Source organism: Erithacus rubecula (genome assembly GCF_903797595.1).
Source record: "Erithacus rubecula genome assembly, chromosome: 2".
In the NCBI taxonomy this organism is placed as follows: Eukaryota; Metazoa; Chordata; class Aves; order Passeriformes; family Muscicapidae; genus Erithacus; species Erithacus rubecula.
In genome coordinates, this window is record NC_136685.1 from 33339465 (window position 1) to 33364983 (window position 25519).

General features: G+C 40.5%; 1 protein-coding gene across 1 annotated transcript; it reads right to left on the reverse strand.

The window, feature by feature from the left end:
* Positions 1 to 1642: 1642 nt before the first annotated feature.
* Positions 1643 to 25376, reverse strand: TBX18 (T-box transcription factor 18). The gene is made up of 8 exons (XM_079327090.1): positions 24738 to 25376; positions 23899 to 24082; positions 22251 to 22352; positions 19154 to 19325; positions 12716 to 12883; positions 11473 to 11537; positions 7796 to 7890; positions 1643 to 5269 (listed from the first exon to the last, which is right to left on the reverse strand). The coding sequence occupies exons 1-8, from the start codon at positions 25003 to 25005 to the stop codon at positions 4545 to 4547; spliced, it is 1779 nt and encodes a 592-aa protein (XP_079183216.1). The 5' UTR covers positions 25006 to 25376; the 3' UTR covers positions 1643 to 4544.
* Positions 25377 to 25519: the final 143 nt, after the last annotated feature.

A 25519-nucleotide genomic window follows, 5' to 3' on the forward strand; every position in this document is an offset into this window, starting at 1 on the left:
CATTTGTTTTATGGACTTCAAGTTCTAAAATCGAGGCAGAAGATTCAGATTCTCATTTTGCTGTAATTGCTCTGTTTAGCCACCAGCTATTTGAGATGGTTTTATGGCCAATCCAGAGTAAGTGGTGAACACATAGGATTTCAAAATTAAGTGGTGACTGCAAAGAACTACTTATTTCTTCAAGTAACAAACACCTTTTCAGAGTTTAAACACAACAGCACTGACAAAAAGCATTTAAAGCAAATTGAATTCTCTAGAAATGTTATTTCTTAATGATGCAAGTCATCACCTCTCAGTGTGTCCCCTTGTCAAGTCAGTGTTTTGAATCAACCACATAACTGAGGAATATGATGGAATATAAGGCAGAGAATGAATTTTCCTGCAGTTTTGCATATATTAAATTGACATTCCTACAATTTTGTGTTAGATACAGTTAGAAGGCAAAAGATCGAATCTTGAGGATCACATTAATGAAGAACTCAACTAATAAATTAATGGTTTTTGTCATCTGAAGTGCAGTCAGCCCCAAAAAGCACTAGCTCATTATGATGAAGTTGCAACCTTTTTAAACACACTTCTATACAGATTATTAGATATATTATCTTTACAAGAAAAATATACCCACATAACTTATGAGCTACTTCTGAGGACAATTTATATTTTTTTATGTTGAACTGCTTAAGGTACAGGCTTATTAGAATTAATGACAACAATGTCCATGACTTTCAAGTTGCTCCAGTTGTCTCTCTGTTGAAGCAGAAGTGAGCCCTCTTAAAGTCTGATGGTGCTATTAAAAAAAAAAAAAAAAAAAAAAAAAAAAAAAAAAAAGACCGTTGTCTTATTAAAAACAGAAGCTTTCATTCTCCCTGGAGGCCTGATATTTATGATTGAGCATTTCATGCCTACTTCTCTTGTCCTAATTCTGGTCATTTGCAACAATGCTGGTGTTAAGTGACTATGAAACCCTAGTCTCTGAAGTAATCAGATTTTCAGGCCCAGTGCCCTACATCACATGGAATCATTTACTGCAGTACAATAGGAAATAAGGCCACTATGCCTAACAGTATTTCTGGAGGGAGAAATGCTGCTCATTGCTGAGTAACAGTATACCCAGATGATTATTGGTTGTAAATTCTGCCTTCAAAATCAATGGCTTCTTGCATTTAGAACTAGCAGAACCAAAGGGCAAATTACCATTAAAAAAATACACAGAGAGAAAAAGTGCAGAGTGCCAAGCTCCTGCTCAAGAAACTGCTCAAATGGAAGGGCTAACTTCTCAGATCCAGCTGATATAGGGCAGCCGAACTGGTCTGCAGCTGGGATGACATGGGCTGTGAGAAGTACCAAAGTTCCACCACTGGCTAAAGACCCTGCAAGCAGCTCAGTCCTTTTCTCCACATAAAAACCTCACAGTTCTGCTTTCAGCCAAGTATCTCCTTATACACATCATCTGTTGGGATGATTCTTTTGCACAGAAATAACAAGAGAGGGTCCAACTGCAGGCAGTTAAAGAATTGTGGGCTTGTTGGAGCTTTAAGTTTCTGAAATTCAGAGCTTACCTTTGAGTCACTGCCTTTGGTCTTAAGCTGTAGTGAAAAAAATGGGCCCAAGCCTCTCAGTTTTCCAAATGTAGTAAAAAGTGTTTGAATACACACTTTAATATATTTTCTGTGGCATTTTTGTAAAATACAGATATATAATTATAGATATAATGCATATATAGCATTTACCATATTGATAAAAAGCTAGTCTTTTCACAATGACAAACCAGTATTTACAATATTATTCAAATTTTAAGGAACAAATAAAACAATATTGTGTGGTTATATGATGAGAATAATTTGAGAAAAAATAAGAGCCCAGTTCTAAAAATTCCCAGACAATAAAGTACATAGTCTTGACAAGAGCACCACCATGAACATCCGTGCACAACCTTTTTTTTTTCCCTCTCCTTATAGGAACATGCATGATTTAGCTCTTCCACATTTCTACCAGTCACAGCTCTTGAGTTGATATGGCTACTTTTGCTTTTTCAAGTACAGATTAATTGTACCATCTTTCCACTTATGTATTTTTCCAACTGCAAATTTCAAAGTTTTGGCTAGAGCAGGAATAACTATACACAAGTTACTTCTTAATTTAAACCAATAAAGCTACAACAATTTGCATAGCTGAAAATTTTCCCATCTTCTACACATCTTAGAAGCATTTCACAAGCCATCAGCATCAGTGTGAATAGCATTTTTAGGGTTGCAGGTCTTTTCTAGGAAGTTTACCTCAAAGGACACTGCACTGCCAAGACCAGCAAGAGAGCTGAAATACACGAATGCTCTTTGTTATTCTCATATATCAACACTCCCCAGACATTCATCTGTAACATACTGTCCACAGCACAGCAAATGTAAAGATGATCTTCATCTTCAATGTACTGACACCCTTTCCTCAGAAGAAGTGCTATTATCACATTTTTCAGAAGAAAAAAAAACTGATAGAGATTGAGTGAACTTAGATTTTCTCAGAAAGGTCACTTAGAAAGTTTAAGACAACAGAGAAGCAAGCCCACATCACCTCAATTGCATCATCTTCTCTTTCTAACTTTGAATGAGAACTTCACACATATCTTTAACAGAAACAAATACATAATCAATAGAAATAAAGCATTTTTTAGGCACAGGCTTAAATATTGCTGTTCTATTCCCAGATAAGAGGAGGTAGCAAGAGGGCTGTTTCTGCATATATTATCTCCATCCCACTGAAGAAATATTAGCTGAAATTAGTCTTTTTAGAAGTGAGAGTGTGTAAGGCAACATGCTGGTTTTGCACATTTGACATTTGGTGAGGAGGGAAGAACTATTTGCCTGAAAAGATATAGAAACACTTGAGACACATGAAAATTCACCTTCACCAAAAAAATCCAACAAACATAGACCTGAGAGACCTTGATCTCCTTCAATGCTGACTGGGGAAGCATTTTTAACTACATCTTTACCCACTTCAGAATGCCTTCACATCACCTGCACAATATAAATGGGGATTTGCATACTCTTGAAGATGACCTGCTCTCTTCTCTCAAGCACTAAAATTAGTTTCACAACCTCTGTGGTTCAGCTCTGACAGGCAGCTGAGAGGCAGCTTTTGAGAAGGACTGATCCATACCTGGGCTGTGCAGGTGCAGATGAGGGCAGAAATTTCACCATGGTAAGAGTCTCCCTGTGTCCTTGTCACTCTGGAGAAGTCTGGTCAGGAGCAGATGGTGATCTACATTTTTACAAGTGCCATTTAGAAACCAGAGGTAAGAATGAAGGAAACCTCTCAAATTCCAGGACAAAACCAGATCAACAGGAAGGCAGCTATGACAATGCTCTGCTTCCAGAAACACTTTTGGGCAAACTGGGTCATCTGCCTAATTGATACAGGTGATGTATTTTTGAAATACTGAGGATGCAGGACCTTTTGCCTTAAAAAAAAAAAAAAAAACAAAAAAAAAAAAAAAAAAACCAAACAAAAAAAAAAAACAAACAACCCCAAAAATTTAAAAAAATAACCGACCAAGCAAACACAAAAGAAAAAAAAATAAACGCCAAATACATCACACACACAAAATAAGTAAAACCAAGAATGGAATTTCTCATCCTGCTCATTATTTTTTTTCCTAAATCAAACTGCATTTTCCTTTAAAAAAGTAAAAATACAAAAACAAAGATACATTAGAATATCCTACTGTCCAGTAAATGTCTTATAGGCAATATTTATGGAGGAAAAAAATGCATCAAGTCCTATCTTTGACAAAAATTAAGCACCCCAATGTTCATTTCATACAAAGGAATGCTGCTTCTAGTGCTGTTGGTTTGAATTATTCCTATCACCACAATTTGAATACACATTATTTGTCTTCAAATATATAATCATAAATCTAGACTAATGCTGAAAAAAAAACAAATCCTATTGAGAATACTGTGCTGTTGATAAGCTAAAAACAGCATATCATGAAAAAGCAAACTTATCTTTCAGTTTACTTTGTAAATAATCCATTAGCTAAACTTCTATTTTAGGCTGGATGCTTGATGCTTAACACAAAGAAGTCCAAATACTCTTTGTATCCCTTATAACAGAGAAGAAACTTGTAAAACGCCTTTGGTGCATCAGCTTATTGTATGTTTTAAAGAAACTCACTAGTGCTATAGGAAATGTAAGTGGGCTTTTTTGTGTTGTTTAATACTCCAAGTGTCACTTCATTCTTTAAAGGGGTTAGAACAGAGGAGGGGGAAAGGGGAGGAAGTCTTACTTAATTTGTTGCATATGTCCCAATGTGTTATACAACTAAGAGTATTATACCAGAAAACTAAAGCAGTCTGCACTGCAGCAAACTCTGTGTAACTCAAAATAGAAGAATATTCTGGCCACAAGCAAGTCAAAATTTCAGTGAAACTTCCTCTGATATTATATATACACACACTTTACAAGCTACATCGAGTGTCCCTTCGTATTCCAAAAGAAATACATCGTAGACACCAAACATACTGTACTTTTACTTAAAGGCTTCATCAAACCATATGTGCAGACACTTGAGAAGACGAGAGTGTCAAGCTTCCTAGGGTCCTAGAGTCAAAGAAATTCTGCTGCCCCCCACTGCTAAGTAAGTGCACTCCTTCCACGGGGGGCAACATCTGCCGATCCGTCATGGTTCCACTTGGCGAGGACCCCAAGAAACTTCCTTGGGAAGAAACGATTTTCTCAGGACTGGCAGCCAGTTTGGGGGACGTGGAAAAGTTATATCCATAGAGCGCACAGGGGCTGTGCAGTCTGAACGTGTTGTAGGAGCCTTGGTGGGTCTGATTAGCGGTGAAGGCATTGCTGGATGGGGAAGGCATGATGTACTGGAGCTGTGGAGACATCCCTGAAATCTGCATGGACAAGCCAGTCTGCGGGCAGCTGAAGGCATCCCCGTCGGTGCCGCTCATGGACATGTTCACAGTCGTGCTGCTCGACACGCCGACGTAGGAGGGAGTCCTGGGCGGCGCGAAGCTCTCGCCGCTCTGGCTCGTGAGCCGGTTGTAGGTTTCGGCCAGGGAGGTGCTGTATCTGTTCAGGGCCAGGCCCGAGCGGGCACAGGCGGTGTAGTCAGCTGGAGCAAGGGTGCACAGCTGGCTCGTGTTGGGACTGAGGTGGAAGGCTGGAGATGAGCAAGGGGAGCCCGGTAAAAGGTGAGGGTGGGTAGATGGCACTCCACTGCCAGATCCCTGCAGTAAAGTAGAGGAACCTGCATTTCCTGGAAGATAACATTACAGTGTAAGAAGCACTTACTGGGAAAGGTCCACTTCCTAGGTGAAAGATCAAGACTTTTGTCTTTTGCAGTAACCCTTGAGAGGAAATCCAACTCATTAATTAAAAACTTCTACATGCACACGCAGGAGAATGCGTGAGTAAACCACATGCAGATTTCTAAAGAAACAACTTGACCAAGAAAGAGAACCTGTACATTTTTACAACCATCACCCAATACTTAGAGCCCCTGCGCCAAAGGTTAACTGCTTCTTGTATGACATGGAAGTTAAGAGGTGGACAAGTGAGTACCACATCACAGGAGGCCTTCTTCAAAATGAGGATTTTTGGCTTGTCTGTGCTCTTTCTACAGTCCAGAATGTGTTTCAAGCACTCTGAGCCTGTTGCTGTCAGAGCACCAGCTGAGGAACCAGCTCCTCAGATCAGATGACAGAGGTTCTCATAGATAACAGCTCCAGGAAAGTTCCCAACTTCAGAACAAAACTTCAGAAGAAAAAATTTCTGACTTCCAACCAAAAAATTCTGAGAACAACTAAAAGACTTCAGAACAACTTCAGGAAAAGTGTAAGCTAAATACTGAGCATAGCTGCTTCATTTCTTGAATGCACAGGTGTGCAGCAAGCTGTTTGCAAATTGTTCATTTACTGATATCAGAACTTTTTATATTATAAATACCAATGCTGAATGCTCCTGAAAAAACACTGCTGGTTATTAGTAAAGCCTTTTCTTAGGACTAAAAGCTTCCTAGCTGGCAAAGAACACTCCCCTTTCTTAAAAGATTGCATCTTCCTGAAAACTGAATGTAGAAAAATTAACTGGAGCCTTTTACAGTCTCCCAGGCAGAAGATGCTTAACAAGGAAGACCTTCTGTTTATGAATCACATTAACAATCAAACAGCTTGATGCTGCAAAGAGAGAAGTGCTCTCAATAAGCTAAGATATTGTCATAATAGGTGAGCTAGTAAAAAGAAAAATACATTATTGACAAACACTGCCTGTTGCTGCTTCTCTGTTAACAGGACACCACAAGCACAAGGCACCATTAGACACTGCCACATTACAGAAATCCTGGTGTAAGACACATTATTCCTTTAATCTCCATCAATGTCTCCCACTACTTGAAGATGGGCACTTTCAACATTCACAACCAGGACAAATTTTAAATGGGGCCTTTTTCAAAGTCTCAAGGTATAGATGACTAAAGATTTTGCCATGATCCCAGTTTACATCCTCAGAATATCAAGAGTAACTTCAACAATCTTCTTAACTTGAGGCAACAGCAGAAAAGGAAATGAGAAGTTCATGGCAGCAATTCCCCTGCTCTCAAACAATGCTCCTACATACAGACAGCCAATAAAGCTGGTCTGTCTCCTAAATGGATAATTAACTGCATCATCAGCTGCCTTTCAGTGTTACACAGTCTGACAAGGTATTTCAGATCCCATGCTATCTTCTCATTAAAGGCCTTTTTGAGACTATCCCTCACCCCCATGCTACACACAAAACTCTACCAACACTCATCCAATGTATCTAAGACTTGGTAAAAAGCTCCTTTCAGTTGCCCATTTCAAGAAGTCATACTCAAGATTTCTCAAAGAAGTGAACTAAGAAGTTGACAAAAGTGATTTCTCGGAATTTCTCGATGTTCTGGATTTTTGCTCTGAAGATGTTTAAAAAACATTGCAATCAATACATTATCAAGAAAGCAGACTGAAGGTTTGTAATTTGGTAGCAGAAAATGTGAAGAATTGGGAACAATATGCCTGATTTAGCTAGGAAAAGGCTGAGAGGTTTTCTATGTGCAGTGGCATACTCAACAAATAAAAGAACTCAGTAAAGAGTACAGAGATTCCACTCTACGTCCAAATGAGCCATTTAAATATTTTTTTCTCATTCTGACACTGCCTTCACAATGGGTAAGTGGAAACAAAGAGGTTTCCAACAAACACTGAGGAGCAGGAAAAAGCAAAATGGAGAGGTGATCCATTTCTTTAAGCTCTAGGATGAAGATAAAGTCTGTTGGCCCGTTTACTGAACAATTTTCAGGTCTTTAAGAATCAAGAAGGAGTTCTAAGAAGAAAACAAATTAAGATTCCTCCTATTTACTCTTTACTTTAGAGATTATTTATTCTCACATTCATTTTTTTCTTTTTTTCTTAAAAACACAAGTAATTCCTACGCTGCAGCTTGGATGTGTACAACAGAAATCATCTCTAAGTGATCTCTACCTTCTGTATCTAGCCAGAGCATAACACTAAGGAATTGGTTATTCAATCCTAAAGTAACTGTCATTCTCCACATGTGATCTGATTTTTCTTTACAATCTAACATTTCTATTGCCACAGTAGTTGAGTTAGCATTAGTTTTTTAACTTAGAATAACTCTGGGGTGGGGGGATGGCTGCACTGTGGTTAGTTGTTTCTGCATTGAGAGTGACACAATTCTGTAAAGTATGATGGGCAAAGCTTCACCTTTCATTTTTGCTTTGAAAGAACACAAAGACATTTGTTACCTTGTTTGGGTATCCCAGGTATGTCTTCAAATGTAAGTGTCCTCAGTGAAGGTCTCCAGAAGGCATAAGACTCTACCAGAGCTTCCAGTCCCATTCTGTTTAGAACAAAAGAATCATGGTGTCATGAGAGCAAGCTGTAATTTGCCACATATCTCTGGATACTCTATCTCAGAAACATATAAAAAAATAGCAACATTTCAGGATTATTTTCAACGTGATTTTGCTTTTTAAAAAAGAGCCTTACAGCCTATGCAAGAGACCAGAGAGACCTGCAGCCACTGGGCTGACAGCACACAGTGTTTTCCAATTCCACAAGCCTTACTCTCTATTTCAATATTCTGGGCCTTTTGTGAGGGCTGTTTGAGTGGGAAGACTTGGCTAAAATTATTTTTAAAGTTTTGCTAGAATGGTAGTTCTTAAAGAGATCATCCCTCTGGCAGTTAAGTTTTAATTGCCAAGTTTAACTGCCAGAGGGATAATCTGCTGTTTCTTCCTAGAAAAAAGGTGATCCACTGACAATTTCCATTAAAACAGGATCCCCAGTCATTACTCATGACCTGGAAAATCACACTTAGAACATGAGCAAGCATAGATGTACAGCTGTTTTACTATTAAAATCATGTATAAAACAATATTGCTTTGCTAAGCAAAATACCTTTAGAAACTAAGTCTTCACTCATTTTCTTGCAACAGTGTCCTGAGAAAATGCAAGTAACTGTACAGACAATGGTGGCAGATGCTATTTAGAAGAATCTCTGTTTCCTGAAAGTAAAGGTCCATTTGTTTTCTGACAGTTATTTGTGAAAAATGCACCTCAGAGGTATATAAACTTAGAAGTATAATTTTGGTGTTATTTTTGGCTTCTGGGCCCCAGAGACCTGGTGAGTGTCAGCACAGGCACACACCAAACACAAGTGCTTGCCTTTGAGCAGCAGTACTTTGTAAGCTTGAATTATGCAAATAGCCCAATTTGAAGCAACCAACATGTTCTGATACTGCTCCTTCCAGCAGGAACACAAATGTCTGTCAGGAAACATTTATATAGCATTTATTAGCTGAACCTGGACTAAAAAGATAGCTTTAATTTTCTGCAGTAATGGTGAATTTTCATTTCTAGTTAAAGTGGAGATAAAAGCCACCTCCTGGAGGAGTGTAGCCAAGGCGATAATTTATACAAGATGCCTTCGAACAATTTCCACATTTTATCACCACCCTAATTTGTGCTATCAAATGCTCAAGTTTATTTAACAAAACAGTTATGTTTTTCCTGAAGTATTTAAAGGGAGAAATTCTGGTCCTTTCCTGAGTAAAAGTTTTTACAGGGTCAGACTTAAGACCCAAGTAAAGAATGAAACTACTCTCAGCACATAAATTCTGTTGCACTATACAAATGCACAGGGAATGTTTTTAAAAGGTGAAACTACTGATTTCTGTAAAATAGCCTCTGGGACTGAACAGGAATGACCTAAAAGGGCTTATTTTTAATTAAATAGAATTACTGCTTACAGCAGTGCAGAGTAAGATAGTGGCATTAAAGCAATATTTAACAGTCATGTATAATTTTACCACAGTAGTTTTTTTAACTTGTTGCAGACTAAAATGCCTCAATGATAAACACACCAGCAAGAACAATGAAGATAACAGAACCTTAACATTTAATTTCAGTGTCTAGTAACAGAGCCAAATAATAATCCACTGAGTACACTGATAGAAATTTTCCTTGACAATTAAAATTCTGAGCTGAATTCCCAAACACACTTTTAACCAGTAATGCAGACTATAAAAAAAAAAAAAAACAGTGATACTGACTTCAGTAAAACAATGTCAATTTGCAACAAATAAAAGTTTGCAGAGTCAATTCTGTAATGAGTATATTTGTAGAGTAGAAGCACTCAGACCTCATCTAAAGGCTGCTTCAAAATATTTTAGAGATGCTGGCTCTTCCTTCAGGACTCACCTTCATAATTAATTTCCATAAAAAATAACTTCCAATCAAAATATCCTGCTTTTTTTTCTAATGCCTGAACCAGACTATTCCTAACAGTCAAACAAAGAAAACCTCTCTGGATATCTGTATTTGTGTGGCTGCAGATGCAGTGCTCTTACATCAATCTCAGGTAACTGCCACATTAAAACCTGTTCAAAACTGGTTTCTGAACAATTATTTCCTTTCTGTTTAAAAGGATATCTTCTCGTTTCATATAACATTAAGTTCACCTAAATTTGCACACTTCAGAGGATCAGGGTTTCACTCTTTTTAGGAGGTGCCATATTTTATAGTTCTGCAAAAAGCAAGCATGGCAGAGACACTGCCTGTGAGAGACCTTTCAAACAGGGCATGTATGGCAACCCTTTCCTTCCTAAAGTACACACAGTATGTTTTGCTTCTTCAGTCACTGCATTTACCTGGAGGCTACTGTTCACTTAATTTCTAACCAGAAGGCTACAAAAGGGGGCAAAATTCCACTTACATCAGTGGCCTCAGAACATGGATACTTATTTCTTGCTAGAAGACAAAATCTCAGACATGTTGGAAAGATACTTACAGTGAATGCCTCTTTCCAACTATCTTATCCCATCTATAAGTATTCATTTTCCAAAACTACTCTCATTTGCTGTCCATATTCAGGTTTTATGTAACTCAGGTATAAGCAAAAAAACAGGCTTTATTGCTCTAGCTTCTGCTAAAAGCAGAAGCTTTTAAAGCAACTATCAAAAGGAAACTCTCTGATCATTCCTACCAGCACAGTCTGCCCCCTTCTCTGTAAGTCCTGGTCATAAATGCAGCAGCTGCAGACACCAAACACAATATGGTCGCTGGAACTGATGTATACTACACACCACAATAAAATACTGGGTGGTTTTTTTGGGGTTTATTTGTGGGGTTTTTTAGCTGAAATGGTTTAACAGACAATTCAAAACAGGCTTACGTAGCTTGCATTAAACAGTCCTCAGATAACATACCTCATCAGCACCAGCAGCCCAGACCAGACCTAAATCTCCATTTTGCACTACTCAGATTTCCCACTGCTATTTTGAAAGAATCACAGACCAAGAAAGAATAGGCAATTAATCAGTCTATCTGCAACAGAAGAGGTGGAAACTAAACTCATTTCAAGGTCTTGTTTCTGTTAGAAAAGGGATTCACTTAGGAAGCAGATCTAAAACTCCTTAGGCTAAACAGACACTTGAACACAAGTCTCCCACTTCCTAGGCAAGTGTACTAAAGGTTACTGCACAAACCAGTTTCACCTCCTTAATGAGGAAAACAGCCATTAACCCATGCTATAAGCCACTTACATGGGAGAGAACCTGAGCTTGCAGTTTGACAATGGTATCTGCAACTTGTGTCTCCAGCCAGGAGAAAGAGGAGATTTCAAGCACAGCCTGAAATCATGGACCTGAGTATACATTAAGTCCATTTGCAGCCTTCATGGTGTATCACTGCTTCCATGGAAAGGCAACTTGAGTACATGGGTCAAGCCAAGTGCCAGTCTGTTCTTGACCCAGACGGTCAGAGGTGTGGCAGTGGGAACTCACCACAGAGAACATTACTGAGAAGTCTGAGTGGTCCCTCAAGGAGTCTGAGTTCTCAAATTAGTTTGTATTCACCTTGAACAGCCTTCACAAGCTGATTCTGCCAGCAGGAACAAGCCCAGCTCCTTCCCAGCACCCACCTGTTACGGCCCGAGTCTCTAAAGCCTTTGGCGAATGGGTTCCGATCAATCTTCAGACGAGTTATCTGTGAATATGATTAAGAGAAGTTATTGCCTGTAAACTCAAGTAAGCAGCACAGAAAACAACTCTCCTGACAGAAAAAAGCTGACAGAGGAAACATCCTCATTTTGTGTGGTTTAGGATGGTTGTCCTGAAGCATAGCAAAATAAGGACCAATCTTCTGATCATTATTTTTGCGCATCCCTGGATGCCAACAGGTGTTTAAAGCTGCCAAATGGCAGGTGGAATTACTGAGAAAAAAACTTCAGGCAAATATCCCTCTTAATTTAAGAGAGTACACTGTCTTACTGCAATAAAATTTAAATTAAATTTTATTTCTGTACTGGTCAAGAAGGAAATGTGAAAAGAGATTATCTCTAGGTTATTATCCTTCATGAAAATAAACTCCAAAACCAAACCAACCAACCAAAGACTCAGCAAAACACACCACACCCCAAACAACTAATTTATTTTAATACACAGGAAAGTCACCAAATACTTATATTTCAGGATTTGCACGGCTCTCCTGCTCTTCTCTTTGTAAAGTTATCAATGCATATGTAATTTCAAAAAATACAGCTGTGATAATTACATGGAATTAATAAAATAACCATGGTGTCATTATGTATGCTAATGCTTAAATTAGAGGTAGGAAGAGCCGAGTGATACAACCTGCAGTTTACTTTTGACTTTTAATCTGTGTGGACACAGATAAGCTGCCGTTAATAATATAAACTGAATGCAGTTAATATAAACAACTGCAACTTTCCTCAGAACTCAGCTTTTCTGTTAAGGTCTTGGGAGCATTAAAAACACAGGAGTCAGGAACAAAAGTACTTTACAAATTCTCTCCAGACACATATCTACATTTAAAGGTACAGAAACACCTTTAGAAATTAGATTGTTTTTTGCCTTGCTCTTCAATGCTGTGTTTATAATCAAGACACCATTAAGCATGCTAATTAGACTGTGTGATCTGCAAAATAGGAATGTTTTTTTACATGCAGCATCTCTGAAGGCTCAGCTATAGTCTCCAGGCACTACAGCAATACTAACAGTGAAAGCTACTTGTAGTAAACAAAGGGTTTTGATAATTCTGTTTTAATAAGTGATATAATGAAAGTATCTGCTTTTCTCCTACCTCTTACCTCTCTGGCCTGCTCTGAAAAGGATGTAAAATGCCAATCAGAAATTCCAATTTACCTGCTGATTTTGGTAAGCTGTGACGGTAGTGAAAACTGTCTCTGGAAAGGAGAAGGCTTTCACCCCTTCTCCTGAAGGGATGGGCTTGACAGGGGACAGATCATCACCACAGTCTTTCCTGATGACGTGCACACGAGGCTGGTATTTATGCATAGAGTGAAGGATAATCTACATGGTCATGGAAGGAAAAAGATAACATTTGTTAGAAAGGGCACCCTGCTGTTTCAGGACTAATAACTTTTTGGAACAGATTATGGTATGTGTTTACCATGCCACTTACTGGAAATAAAATGTTTTCTTTAACCTCTGAAGTTTCTTGTTACAGTAGTTTAATCCCTGTGCATTTATATTATTGCCAACCCTAAGCATTTAAAAAATACTACTCAGGAGCTTCAAATTCAAAGATTGGCTCAATTGAAACTGGCTCAAAAAAAGGAAAAAAAAATTTCAAAGAGAGAAATCATGAGTGAAGTCCAGGTCCCATTTGAATTATGAAAGTTTTTTCACTTTTTTCCACTGGAGTCTGGATTTGACCTAACAGGATTAACAGCAGCAGAAATTTGCCTTTTGTTTTTGGAACCTTCAGGATATGCTATTGGAGCAATTTTTTCCTTATAGGCCAAAGGCTGGCAACAAATCTTGGTTGGAACACAAGCTGAGACTCTCATAGTCTGAAGAAGCATAAACTTAAGAGTAAAGTGATAACAAAACCCAAAACTCTTAAGTGTTAATAACAATTGATTTATAAAATGGAAAACGATTTAAATCAAAAAAAAAACCTCCCAGCATACAAAAACTAAATCATAAAATAAATCATAAAAGAGAAGAGGATGAATTTTTACTGCCTAAATTAAGCACACAAATACCTCTTGGTATTGCACTCCAATTTTAAAGGAGAATGAAAACACAGAATTTTTCCTCCATTTTACTTCACTTCAGCTAACCACTATTAAAATAGAAGATTTCAAGAAAAAAAAATTAAAGTTCAACTATTATTGTTGGAAGCCCTAAGAAATTAGTAACTTGATAAATAAATAGTCCTATGGCTATTGGCCTGTGGAACCACTAATCAACATTCTGGGGAAGCTTTTTAATTTCCTGCTCCTTGAGCAGGCTCAGAATATGCATGTGCTCAAGCACTCAACAGAGCCCCTATGTCAGACATCGTGGAAGTTCATTCACCCAAAGTTCACAGAGGACATTACATTCATTTGGATAAACTGGAGTTTGGCTAGTTTAATGCACTCAATCCTGGCCAGATTACATGACCCTGTTTTGCTAAGGCAAGTTTCTGGATAATCAGGGGTTTTATTAGCCTTTGAGTAAGGCTTTGACAATGACATCACAGGCTCTAATTAATTTGCTCAGGGAGGGCCCTATGGATGTTCTCATATAAAGCCTTTTTTGAGTTTCTGAAATCTTGAACAGAGCAAGATTTTTTATCATGAGAAAGAGTTTTCTCCTTTCCAACACTCCTTTCACTTCTCCAATGGCAAAGATCTACAAAATGAAAACGCAGAGAGGACAGCACATTCCTCACCCTGTTTTCCTGTGAACACCCAGTGGCACCAGGGGAGATACTGGTGCAACAGAAATTACCAAGAAAAAATGTTGCACAGTCCGAATCCTCTGCCATTCTGTGCCTTGCCATTTGTCTGGGTGCCACTGAGCATGCCATGTTCCCTCCCACACAGATTACTTGACCCCATCAGCTCTGTGCTGCAAACCACTGCTGGCCCACACATCAATGATAACCCTGGCAGCTACAAAGAGCCCTGCTCACACATCAGAACAAGTGAAATCAAAGCAGCATGGAGATGAACACCTCCCACTTCTAATCTGGGTGGCTATTACAGCCAAACTGATCCATGTCATCTCCTAAGAGCAACCTGTCTGGCCTCTGTTATGTTCTGATATTTCCTGTGCTGACACACTGTTTTGGCAATGAGAAAATCCATAGCAATAATTTTTTCTTTATTTTGTACCGTGTCTTCTGACAGTGGGATCTTTGCTAGTCATCTGAAGGACTGTGAACTCTAAATAATGCATATCTGCAAAGCCCTTGTGAATTAAAGAGCAACGTATGAAGACAGGACATAAAAGGAGAGGGAAATACAACATCCACTCCAAAAAAAGTCTGGCTCTATTATTCAAAGCATCACCTAAAGCTACTGTGAAGAAAAAGCTAAGGAAAAGGAGATTCCAGCTTTACATTTCACAGTGCTTGCACATTGAAAAGCACCAACAGGGATCTAACAGTTTATCTGCAGAAACAGCAACTTTCCCTTCATGCCCTTAAAATCCAACACCAAAAAATCCCAATCAGAAGTCTCAGTGTGTTCCCAAACATGAACAGGCAATACATTCAACTCACAGCTGAAGAGCCTGCCCCTCTCTACAAAGTCCTCAAAGAACAAGATCAAATCACTTCATGCAGGAATAAACCTCTCACTAAAATAAAATTATACTTTGGCCACAGCAGCTGTCAAAAAATCATGATCAGGTGGGAGACAAGCAAGGAGCCCACAGGCAGGAGGCAGAGCAAAGGCCAGCAGAGCACCTGCAGGCACATAGAGCTGGGATTGCCTTTGCAGCAGTTCTTGAGAGCTGCTGCCACGATGAGGGCTCACAGCTGACCCTGAGCACCACCATGGCATCTCAGCCATCTCAGCACAACAAATGAGAGCCAGATGCTCCTTCACAGGGAGCCACCAATCCTCCAGCAACCTGGCATTGCCAAGACTGCACAGACACCTCCCCACCACCAACACAGTCCTTGCTGCTGCTTTTGCCAAAAATCCTCCTTTATCCTCCCTCCAAAGCACAAGCACTCAGGCTCTTTGAGTTAGGGAAGTGTGCGGGGCTGAGGAGCATGGGTTCCCTCTGTACTAAGACAAAAACTGCAAGTGCAAATACTGATGTTTCGCAGCTTTTCATTGTGACAAGAACATATAACTGCCCACTGACTGTAAGCAGAGCTCTCTGCTCGGAGCCAAGTCTGGGCAGAGTTACAGTCCGCCTCTGCTTCCAGCCTCGCCCCACTTTTAAATGGGGAAAAAAACCCGCCCCAACCACCAAGGAACAATTAACAAACTAACAGCCTCATTTTCACTAAAAGTTAAAAGATGTTCCTCTGCATCAAAAAATGCTCAGTTGAAAAGCATGGAAAATAGCATAAAAAATATTGACTTTTCCCCTCCACTGAAATTCCATTTAAAAACTGCATTGAAATAGAAAACTTAGCCAGCTCTAACCAGCCAGAGGGAGAGACTGCTTTTACAATGCAGCACTCAGTCACAGATGAGAGGGATGAGAGGCACTAACAAAGAGCATCCAGACCATGCACTTCCCAGCGACAACTGCAAAATCCAGGTTTTCTTTTCCTTAGCATCACAACTCAGATGAAATACACAATACACACAGTGTGTGTCTTAATGAGTCTGTAAGAACACAGCACTTCCAAAGCAGGGAATTCACCCTGGAACTCCTTTTGAGATCAGAAACACACAAGGAAAACATGTCCATGCAAATTTTACTTCATCTCCACAGACTGCAAGTGGAACCCATGTATCAAAAATTGCATAGTGGTCACAAAGTCCCACCTGAAATGCTGATGAAAACAGTAGTGGGCAGTACAGAATCTGGAAAGTGCTTGAGCAGAGATGGCAGATCTCCTTCCACAGAATGCTAATCCCAGGGCAACACAATGCAAGGGGAATAAACTGGCTGCCACCAGCTACTACCACAACATAAATACTGTGTAGGAATTCTACCCTAGTGCCTTTTTGCAAATACTGTCTTTATTCTCATGGACAAGGGCCACTTCTCTCAGAGATTCTGAGAGTTAATACTCTAGAATAGGTAAAAGGGCTCTACACTGATATCATGCAAACTCGCTACCTCAACGCCTGCAGGATCAAAACCTACCCCTGGGATTTTCACACAAAAACTCTGTAAAAGCTTACATCTTTGATGAGCACAGGAAGCATAAAGGAACAATCTCAACAAGGACTGAATTGCCAGAACCAGCAAGCAGAGAAAACACTCCCAAGAACAACAGTTGAAGCCCAACACTGCTTGCTGGAAACCTCACCAAGGTTCCAGTCTAAACCACTCTGCCTACACACAAGATGAAAAAAACCCACTTTCTAATAATCTAAAATATACCCCATGCCATACAGGGCCGGGAGAGTCAGAACTTCTGATACAAGAATAAATATTGGAGGGACACTACAGCCTTGACTCACAGCTCTTTTAATTTGCCATCTGTCCCCTGGTACCCTCCTGAGAAAAATGGTTTCTTCCTGCTTATGAGAAACAATTGGTTTTTATATTCATCACAAAATATGATTATTCGTTTTCCATTATTGCTAGAGGCATTCAGAGGCTACATAGCTTTTTCAATACAGCATTCCACACTACCATAGCTTTAAAAGAAAAAATGTACCCATTGGAAGAGACACTTTTCTGCTTTCTGCTTTTGCCTTTTCTGGTAATTATGAATGACATGTTTGCAATTTCCCAGATTTGAGAAATATGAAATTATTTTACAGTCATCCTTCTTTTGTCCTTTTATTTTAATACTTAAATTTCCATTTTGGGGAGGAGGGGCACTGCCATAGCTCTGAATCAGTTCAATGTGTCTCAAATAACTGGACTTGAGCTTTGCTTCCCTCATTTCCAAGCTGAAATACTTAACTAAAGACGAGAAAATTTATATCTCCCTGTACTACAAATAATGGTGCAATGTGTACATTACACAGGTTTCAGTTCAGAGTAAAAACAAAGCTAAAATCTGGGATGGAAAAATACAGTAACACAATTCTCTGCATAGCTGAGGATTTTATCACAGGGCAGTCTGCAACTGCAAATGCACAGGTGGACCACAGTACCCACAGATCATCCCTCTGCACCCACCCAGCACAAAAACCAGCTCACTGCTGGAAAAACAGCATTTCATCCATTTGCATCTGCTTCACTCTCAGAGCCCTTACAATAGACCCAGGATTCAGGGAAAACAACTCCCACTTGAGAGGAGTCACAAATGCACGAATGGTGGGGAAACTAAGGGAACATCATGTGCTAATCTTAACTCAAATGGATACTGCCAAATCTGACACCGTAACTGTAATTCTGGAAAGAAGCAATATAAAACCTCTTTTGCATTATCCTAAGAAAAGCACTGCTAACTTAAGAGATGCAAATACCCACATTTCTTTTAAGTAAGAACAAAATAAAAAATTATTGCCTAAATGGAAGTATTTTTTCTTTGTTATCACATTTAGTAGGTCAGCCACTCTCCTGTATTCCTGCCTCCATTAATAACACTTGCAAACACAAGTAAGGGGGGAAAATCTCAGACTGTGTATTAGCAGAACACCTGGCTCAATATCACAATTACAACCATACTGAAAGATGAGTATGGTATCTTTATGCTCTCTGCCAAGTATATTTTCTTTCACTCCTTTCCTTGAAGGAGAAAGTATCCTGGTTAATAAATTGGGTTGCACTAAGGACAATGGAATCCACATCCTGCCTCAAAATTTTCCTCTAACATCTTAAAACTCTACCTCTTGGAACTTGATGCTCCTTCTGAAAGGACGCCAACATTTGCCATTTATTACAGGGGTTTGTAAAATCAAAGACTTCACCCTGACTAAAAACAATCCTCATTTTTTAATTATTTCTTAAGGTGTCAAGTAAAACTATTTTAGGGATTGTTGGAATGATACTGGCTTACATCTGTCATGTTTCAACAGTTTTGAAGAGAAAAGGAAATATTAACATAACACATTTTGTCACATTAGATAATGTCATAACTAAACAATTTAGAACTTGCAAACAGAACACTCATACTGCATACGTCTTCGCCAGCTTTTTCAGAAGTAATGAGCCTCAGCTGTGAAAGGGTCTTGCTTCATAAGGTATGTAATAAATCATCATCGGAGCAAACCCAGCTCCCATGTTGTTCGTTTTTGACTGCAATTATTAACACCTCACGGGATTTCACACAAACGTCTGGGTTAAGAAAATACTTAAGTGTATTTTTATTCACGTGAAGTTATTGCACACTATTAATGTTTCTCCTAGCCACTTGTGAATTTAAGCGCCCTTTTCAATCGCAGCAGAAGTCACGAGTAACGCGCTCGGTGGGAAATACTGAGAGCAATTCTGCCCCTCTGTATTAGGCAATTTAGCCTTGTAAAGTCTTACTTTGCAGGAGGAGTCCTCTATTTGAGGGGAGAGTAAAACAGCAGGCTCTAATAAGCAGTTAATTATCAGAGCAGAAAGTAAGAAGCTTTTAGATCTGGACAGCAAAGTTCCAAAACAACTCTGAAAAGTCAAGCCTATTTCTGGCACCCAGAAATACGTACGTCAGAGCCTCTCAGGGCTGAGCAACGTGCCTGCACAGAATGCCACCAAAGAGCAAGTACTCACATGCCCTTGGTCATCCAGCTCGTTGTTGGTAAGCTTCAGTTTGTCAAAGCTGATCACTTGTCTCATCCACGTCTCCCCCGAGGCAGGCGAGTCGGGGTGAATGTAAACGCGGGGCGGCACCGGGGAGTCGGCATTACCAGCCACCATCCACTTGGAACTGTGATAAACATACCTGTCAAAAGAAAACAAACACCAACACAATTTATTACACCCACTCAGCATTAATAAATAGGTCCAATGCTTACAGCAAAAAAATCTATCAATTAACAAAATATGAAAAATTCATTTTGCATTAATTAATAAAAATAATTTTTTTTGTTTGTTTCAAAACATAGCCCTGGCACCTGCAAAAATAAGGTTAAAATCCATGCTCTGATCTGACCTTACTCTTCCTAAAAGCAGTCACAGTCTCAACACTAGGTTTCAAAATGAGCTTTATGATGGTCTCAGTTCATTGATTGCTACAGCTCTGCTCTGAAAAGGCATCAGCAAACAGGGAAGAATCTGGTCCTTCCTTTATCAAATTGAGTAGTAATTCCATATTTGGAATCATGTTGACTCTAATATAAGACTCTATAAATAAAGTTATTGAAGGGAAAGAACATTATGATTGAGAAAAAGAATGAAAGTATGTGAAACTATGCTTTTGATATTTCGGTAGACCATATTAATAGGCTTGAATAGTATTGCAAAAAGGCTAAAAAATGAAAACACATAGTCTGTATTTCATGTGATAGGCCAACGCTAACAAGATTATTTAATAACAAAAAATGTGCCTTCTTTGGTTGAAAACCTATTTTGAAGGCAGACACTTCACACATCAGTTTTTAAAGTATTACTTGAAAGTCATTTTTTTCAAGTACAGTAAAAATCCGGCAATTCAACTGCATTTTTAAATTAAAATAAGAACAATTTTATCAAATCATATCTATGCACAATTCAGTTTCTTATTAGAAAAAGACAAGCAACAGAGAGCAGAAAACAAAATCATCCAAAGCAGGTATCTCTCCATACAATTCAGATCAAGCTGCATTGCTAAGACCTAGAATAGTGGTGAAATTCCCTCCTGGAGACAATTTCTCCACCCCAGATCACTGTTGTAACATTTTTCATTTATTTTATATTTCTTGCTTTATACTAAATAAATGTTTTCCTAGGAAAGTAAATAAAGTTATAAATACACATAAATACTAATTTAGTGACAAATAAGCATTTTGAGCTACGGCTTAAGCTTACCAATATTTATAAGGTCAAATCTTGCTAGAAATCGAGACCTAGATGGTTATTTTCACTTGGAAAATAACTATATTATCCTAGATGGATAATTTTCACTTCCATTAGTTTTGCTATCTGCTCTGCCAGCTAAAGATTAGGCTCCATGTGACTGCTGTCATGTTGATGAAATTTAAAGATCTGCAAGAAAGTGTGTGAAGCTGCACGAACAACCGGAGTTGAAATAACAGTCAGCAATAAAAAGCACAGAATAGAATGAGAAGAAGTATCAAGGAAAACATGTAAAACATCAATATTTAGTGGAAAGTTTAAAGGCATGGTTACTAATACATTAATGCAAAAAAAAAAAAAAATCAAGTTTGTCAACTAATACCACCCTTCATACAACTCTTGTTAAGTTACTTCACTTATCCAGGCACCATGTATCACACTGTGGAGACAGTGCAGGTCAGTATGACTGTAATTATTTTAAATTAAATTTTAAAAATTCATAGTTGGTATAACTGCTTTTAATTTTTAGTATTAACATTCTAATTAACTTCGAATTTTTATATTAATTATTCAGACCTTCTAGGAATTATATTTTTAAATTGTTAAGTAAATGCACACATACAACACAAAGAAAAAAGGTTCCATTTGAATTGCACTGCACTGACACAAGGAAAAAGAAGCATTTTTTTCCTCTATGGTAGAGACAGGAAAGACTCCCCTGACTGTATATGCTGGGCATCATCAGCCTGGTATCTGGTACTCCTTGTTAAAAAACTCCAAATCCAAAATGGTCCTAAGAAAGGTCTTATACACCACACGAGAAAATAGCAAAATAGCAGCCAATGAGGTAAGTACAGGAAAAACACAAGGCAGCATTTTCTTAGGAAACAAGGCAGCATTCCTGCAGAACCAACCTTTTAATCTTGGTCTGAAATATTCCTAGTTCTAGAATTAAATCTGCAGCGGTTTCCCCTACATTAGAGTAAGTATAGGTTAAAACACTCAAACCCGCAATTGGTAAGGACCTGATCCTGTCTCGTCTGAGCTACTCTGGCCAGGCTTCCCCCTGGCTACTCTGGAGCATGGGATTGCATCTGCAAAGCAAGACCTTGGAAACTGCTTCAGCTCACAACAGGAACTGCTGCGGGCCCAGTTTTGCAAACATTTCTACAGGACCAGTGGCTTCTGCAGAGCCCAACCAGCTCCCTCAGAACACTGCTACCCCGGAAACACTGAGAGCTTCAGCACAAAATTTCTACGCCTGAATGTTCAAAGAACAACCATTTTTGTTCCTCTCTTCCTTCTCCAGACAATAGTGTCATTAATTCTTTAAATTACAGTAATTAGAAACATTACCTTTTTTGAGTCTTAGCAACCAAATATCTCATTGATAATCAGCTTTTAAATTAAATTATATAATCAATTTGAAGCATGACTTACAAGATATAAGTATTTAAATGAGGTATTCTTGCTATGAATGTTATTAATTAAAGTTAGTATCATTTGGCACTAAAAAAGATACTTTTTCATGTTTGTTTGTTAGAAGGAAATGATTTCCACTGACAGGAGGAGGAATAAAATAACATTTTCTGACTGCACTAGAACTGCATTCTGAAAGCCAAACATGAGTATCTGCCCACAGTACACACTCAATGTGAGGCAAATGCATCATAAAGAGCTTCAACACAAATTTTAGTTGCTTTTGCATACTTGGTACAATATGGTCCTTTAAAATACACTGGGATGAAAACAGGAACCTTTAAGGAGAGTTAAATATGATCTTCTGTTAATTTATGTTGTGCTAATATTTTCTTCCAACAGCCAAGCACCCTATAGCTTGCATCATATGTTTTTTGCCTAAAAGTCACCATACCTGTATCTTTTGTTATCCACTGGCACAATATCCATAGCAATATAATACTGCTGATGTGGGTCTAAACCTGAGATCTTCACTCTCATTGCAGGAAACATCCGCCTGAACATTGGAAAGAGAGAGGTCATTTTTAATCCGAAACAGACTCGGGAATGGTTGTTTAGGAAAAGCAACCTCTTCGTGGGATTTTTCTCGTTCTTCCTTTTAGCCTGCAGAGTCCTTTTGGACGATTATAGTTACATAGCCATGAAATGGCCCATTCGATATGTCAAAACAGATTTCTAAAGTGCATTTACTCGAACAATGCTTCGTATGTTTGGGGATACGCTTTGGGAGTACAGCTATTACCACATCATTTCAACTTTATTGTTAGACAGTAAATCATTTGGGTTTGAGACTTTACTTTAGCAGAACACACATTTAAAGCCCATTTGAGATATTAGTAAGAAATGTATTCCTGGAGATGTGCAAACATCACCTCCACCCAGGAACCCCAAGGCTTACAGAAAGGCAAATTGCCACCAAAGTTTCAAGTGACAGCAGAAAATGGTGTATCGTTGCTGTAGCAGCGAATTAGGAAGCTAAATCCACGGTGATACAATTATAACACCGCAAGGATGCAGTTATAAAAGCCAATGTGCCATGCTCTAACCCAACAATATGGTCTTTATTGACACGGGACTTCCTGTCTGCAACTTACTAAAGGTGAAGTGCGAGAGCTACTCTGTCTTTGAAAGGTATAGTAAAACTTCTTTATTGAAAGCAGAAACGAATCTATGAGCAAATTTCAGGGTAAAAAAATTAAAACGACGAAAACCCGAATGTTCAAGATTTAGATCTTACTGTGGAGAAACGGATTAATTAACCAATAAGGTAGTTTTAACATAAAACTGCCCTCAGCTCTTAGCTTAGCATGCTTTTTATCAGAAAATTTCATTCTTGAAGAAAAAAAATAAGAAAGGAAAAAAATTAAAAAAAAAAAAAAAAAAAAAAAAAAAAAAAAAAGAAAGAATCATCCTAACTGCGAGCTAATAAAATACTCCTCTGCATTTTATAAACTGAAAGTTTTCCACATGGTATTTGCTCCTGTGCTATTATATATACATATCTAAAAGCAATCCATTAAAAGTAGTTAATGGAAACAAAAATCCTATCTCCGCCATTTCTGAATAAGCAGGAGGGTAAAAACACTACTATGTCTAACTAATTTTTGCTGTTATTTCAGTGCACCTGTAAGATAAAACAGAAACTCCCCGACTGGACTCTCTTAAGACAAATGCAGCTTTGTGCTGTTTAAGACTGCGTTTCAATCATTAATAAAGCCTCTCTGAAAATGCAGACGGTAGCATATGGATTCAATAAAATATGTTTTTGTAATTTCTAATAAGTTCAAATACTTTTATACTTCCCAGGTTTTTACCATGTGTATCCCCTGGAAAGGGGAAAAGCTTCCCCCCAGAAGGGCACGGCGCTCCCAGACCTCGCCCTAATGAACAGGAAACCCGAAGCGCCACATGCTCCCGTGCCCATCCAACATTATCGCCATCTACCTGCCTCGTAAATCTGGAGGGTTCCCCGCTTTCGGCCCGCTTTGAAGTGCCCGCCCGCCCCGGGAGCGCGCGGGTGGCGGCCCCGCCGTGCCCGTTACCTTCCCGCCTTGGTGATGATCATCTCGGTGCCGATCTCGTGGAAGCGCTTCCAGAGCTCGGCGCCCTGCAGGTCCACCCGCGGCGCCTGCGGCGTGGGCAGCGGCGAGCCGGGCCGGGAGCCCTTGGGGGAGCCGCCGGGGGAGGCGGGCGGGGAGGCCGCCAGGAAGCTCTCCTCGCAGCCGCCTGCGGAGAGAGCGGAGGAAGCCAGAGCGGCCGGGGCAGCGCGGATTCGCCGTCGAGGGCTCCCTCAGCCCCGGCCGAGCAGCCAGCCCGGCTCCGGGGAGGGGCGACCCGAGCTCCGAGACCGCGGCAGCACGGCCGGGCTGCCAGGGACGAACTGTCCCGGCGCCGTGCGGGGTGCGAGGGCGAAGGCGCATTGCGTCCGACCACGGGCTTCTGTCCCGCAGCGTGAAACTGCGCTCCCCTCCACACACAGCAAATCACGCACAGACGAATATGAAGGCGTTGTGTACATACATACATATATATATCTATGCACACATAATTATATACATAGCTGGATATGCACTTTTACCAGCACACATACAAATGAGCGCCCTATAAAGCGCTTTTGCTGTTCCTCGGAAAAAGGGCTCGGGACAGCCCCCCGCCGTCGCTCCACCGCGCCGCGGCACCGACAGCCCTCCCGGCAGCCGTTCTGCCCCGTCCGGCGTCCGAGGGGCGCCGCGGATGCTCAGCGCCAGGCCAGCGGGAAGGGCGGTGGGTGCCCGCGCAGCGTGGAGAGACACAGGGATAACGGGGAGTCAAAGCGCCGGTCGCGGCGGGGAAAGGGGATCCCGAGCGCAGGCGAGGAGCGGGGCCGCGGGTTGGCACTCACCGGCGGGGCCGCGGGCGGCGCAGCCCAGGTCCATGTCGCCGCAGGTCCTGCCGGCGGCAGCGCCGGGAGAGCTCTTGGCGCAGCAGCCGCTGCCGCCTTCGTCCTCCGCCGCTTCGTCCTCGCCGCCCAGCTTCCGCCGCTTGGGCTGCCGCGGCGGCGGCTGCTGCTGCTGCTGCTGCTTCTCGGCCCCGATGAGAGCCTCCACGGAAAAGGCGTGAGCCTTGAGGCTCATGGTGGTGCCTGGCGAGGACCGCCGCTTGTCGGCCATGCCCTCCACCCTACAGCCCGCGCATCCAGGCGCCCCGCGGCCGCCGGCACCGGCACCCGCGCCCGGCCCGCCGCGCCGGCCGCCCTCCCGTCCTCCCGACCGCGCAGGCAAGGGGCTGGGGCTTTTCCTCGCCTTTCTTTTTAAATCCGAGTTATCAGCCAAGTTTTTTTTTTTTTTTTCTTTTGGGAGGGGGGATTGTTTTGGGGGTTTTTTTTAAGTGGAAAAAAAATCTATTCCTTTCTGCAGATGCGTTCTTTCTCTCCCCCTCCTCCTCCTCCTCCTCCACGTTCTGCCCCGTCTGATGGGCCAGGCAGGGCTGACATGGGTAACAAACGCTCTGCGGACACAAATTAGGGCTTGTAATTGAAATTTGTTGCCTTGATCTGTCAGCACTTCCAGGCAGGAGACCTGTGGGAAGAACTCGCTCATTAGTGTCACTGCGGCGGCGGGGGCCGGGCGGAGCCGCGGGGCGGGGGCGGCGCGGCTCGGCCGCCCGCAGCCCAATCAGCGCCCC

Excerpts from the sequence above, each read along its gene's own strand:
- TBX18 (XM_079327090.1), bottom strand. The coding sequence starts at position 25,005 with ATGGCCGACAAGCGGCGGTCCTCGCCAGGCACCACCATGAGCCTCAAG. Across the intron at positions 11,538-12,715 it reads CAGCTTACCAAAATCAGCAG|ATAACTCGTCTGAAGATTGA; the intron begins GTAAATTGGAAT and ends TCATATTCACAG. Across the intron at positions 5,270-7,795 it reads ACCTGGGATACCCAAACAAG|GAAATGCAGGTTCCTCTACT; the intron begins GTAACAAATGTC and ends GTTATCTTCCAG.